Source organism: Austrofundulus limnaeus, unplaced genomic scaffold, assembly GCF_001266775.1.
Source record: "Austrofundulus limnaeus strain Quisiro unplaced genomic scaffold, Austrofundulus_limnaeus-1.0 Scaffold2066, whole genome shotgun sequence".
NCBI lineage: Eukaryota > Metazoa > Chordata > Actinopteri > Cyprinodontiformes > Rivulidae > Austrofundulus > Austrofundulus limnaeus.
Genome location: NW_013954468.1, coordinates 8,966 through 10,633, shown reverse-complemented (window position 1 = coordinate 10,633; position 1,668 = coordinate 8,966). Strand labels below are relative to the sequence as shown.

Genomic DNA, 1,668 nt, shown 5'->3' with positions numbered 1-1,668 from the left:
TATTTATGTTGATAAGCCTGAGTGGTCTGTTGACTGACCTTTGTATTTGTTCAAATAATAGTTATGGGCAGGTTACAATATAAAAATGTTTGTTATAATCATGTCTTGTGATTGTTTGACAGGAGTTTTACTTTTAAACTGTAAATGTGTTTAATTTAGTTATGATGTAAATACAATAAAAATTAAACCAAGATTTATAATAATTATCATTTTGATCCATACATTAGTAATGTCTGACTGGGCCTTGTGTCTCTTTATGTTCAGTGAACTGGGCCCTGAGGTCACAAAGGTTAAGAAGTCCTGGTCTAACTAACAAACAGATTTATTACAGAGGGAACATTAACGATAAAATGACTTGATTCAGTTTGTTTGTTGGATGAAAAGAAGACAGATGCAGCTGGACATTTATTACAGAGAGAATATTAGAAATGATACGAAACAACAACTTTGTAGTTCATTTAAAAATAGAGGGCCACAGGTTCACTGCAACGAGCTGATTGTTTTTGATTTGATTTTTGATACGACACAGAACCAGAGAGCAGCTGCAGGACTGATCCACAGGTTTATTAGAGCGAATATTAAAGATGAAACAGAACAACTGTGAAGTTTAAAAATATTTCAGCACCACAGGATCACTGAAGTTAATCAGTTTGTTTTGTTTGATACGAGGCAGACGTCTGTCACACACACGGTCCACTTCAGCACAGCCTGTGTTGGTTCTGCCCTGCTGGGCTCATTTATGAACATGTGAGTGAGACCTGGCCAGGCTGGACCTCACCTGTCATTTAATGAATGACCCGAGGGGGAACAGAGCCGGACCGGTCTGTGCAGCAGTTCAGTGGAACTGTCTTGTTAATCAGACTATTTTTTGTGGTTCTTTGTGCTTTTATGAAGTTAGAATCAACTTACCGAGGTAGTACAAGCGGTGGGAGTGGGGTCCGTTCTCATCGGCTTTTTGCACAAACTGGAAGTCGTGGGGGGCCTTGTTGGCAATCACACCAGAGTACTTCCTGCTGCAGTGGATGATGTCTCGGAGGCCCTCCCACGAGTGTTTCTCCACAAAAAACTGAGACGGCACATCCTCCATGTCCACCAGCTCTGTGCTGTCCGACAGGCCATCCACAGCCATGGTGCTCACACTCACACAACTGGTTGTTGACATTACAAAGACTGATTATATCGTGGAGAGTAGCTTTGTGCAATAATTTATAATGAATTATTTTAAAACATTATTCAGACAACTAATCAAGCATGAAAAACGTTCCTGCGACAGATGCTGTACCTTTTCCTGATGCCCTCGTTTTTGTTGTAAAGTTYGACCTTCTTGACACTTTGCATTCATTGGCCACCACACCTGGCTCCAGTTCTGTGTGACCTGATGAAAACACATTTCATATTGATTGATTATTGTTTATTCAGTCAGCAAAATTGTTCAGCAACAAATCAAAACATTACGAAACAGGACAAAATGTAAACATTTTGACTGAAAGGGTCCAGGCAGAAGCACGAGGCTTATATTTACGTCTGTCCTACACMTCTGATGAAACTAAACTACCCGTCATAATCATTACTATAAAAAACACACAAAAAACAAAGAAAACAAACAATCCWTAACAAAACAAATACAACAAAAATTTAAAGTTATTTTCACTTGTAACCCTCAAATAT

General features: G+C 39.0%; 1 protein-coding gene across 1 annotated transcript in view; it reads right to left on the bottom strand.

Annotated features, from left to right (window-relative positions):
- LOC106536985 (dipeptidyl peptidase 9) overlaps positions 1-1,668 on the bottom strand; it is a gene marked incomplete at its 3' end in the record, with an annotated part of 33,153 nt that overhangs the window by 29,822 nt on the left and 1,663 nt on the right. The window contains 2 exon segments of the mRNA XM_014034350.1: positions 910-1,148; positions 1,283-1,375. Of these exon segments, the coding sequence (XP_013889804.1) occupies positions 910-1,148; positions 1,283-1,338 (295 nt within the window).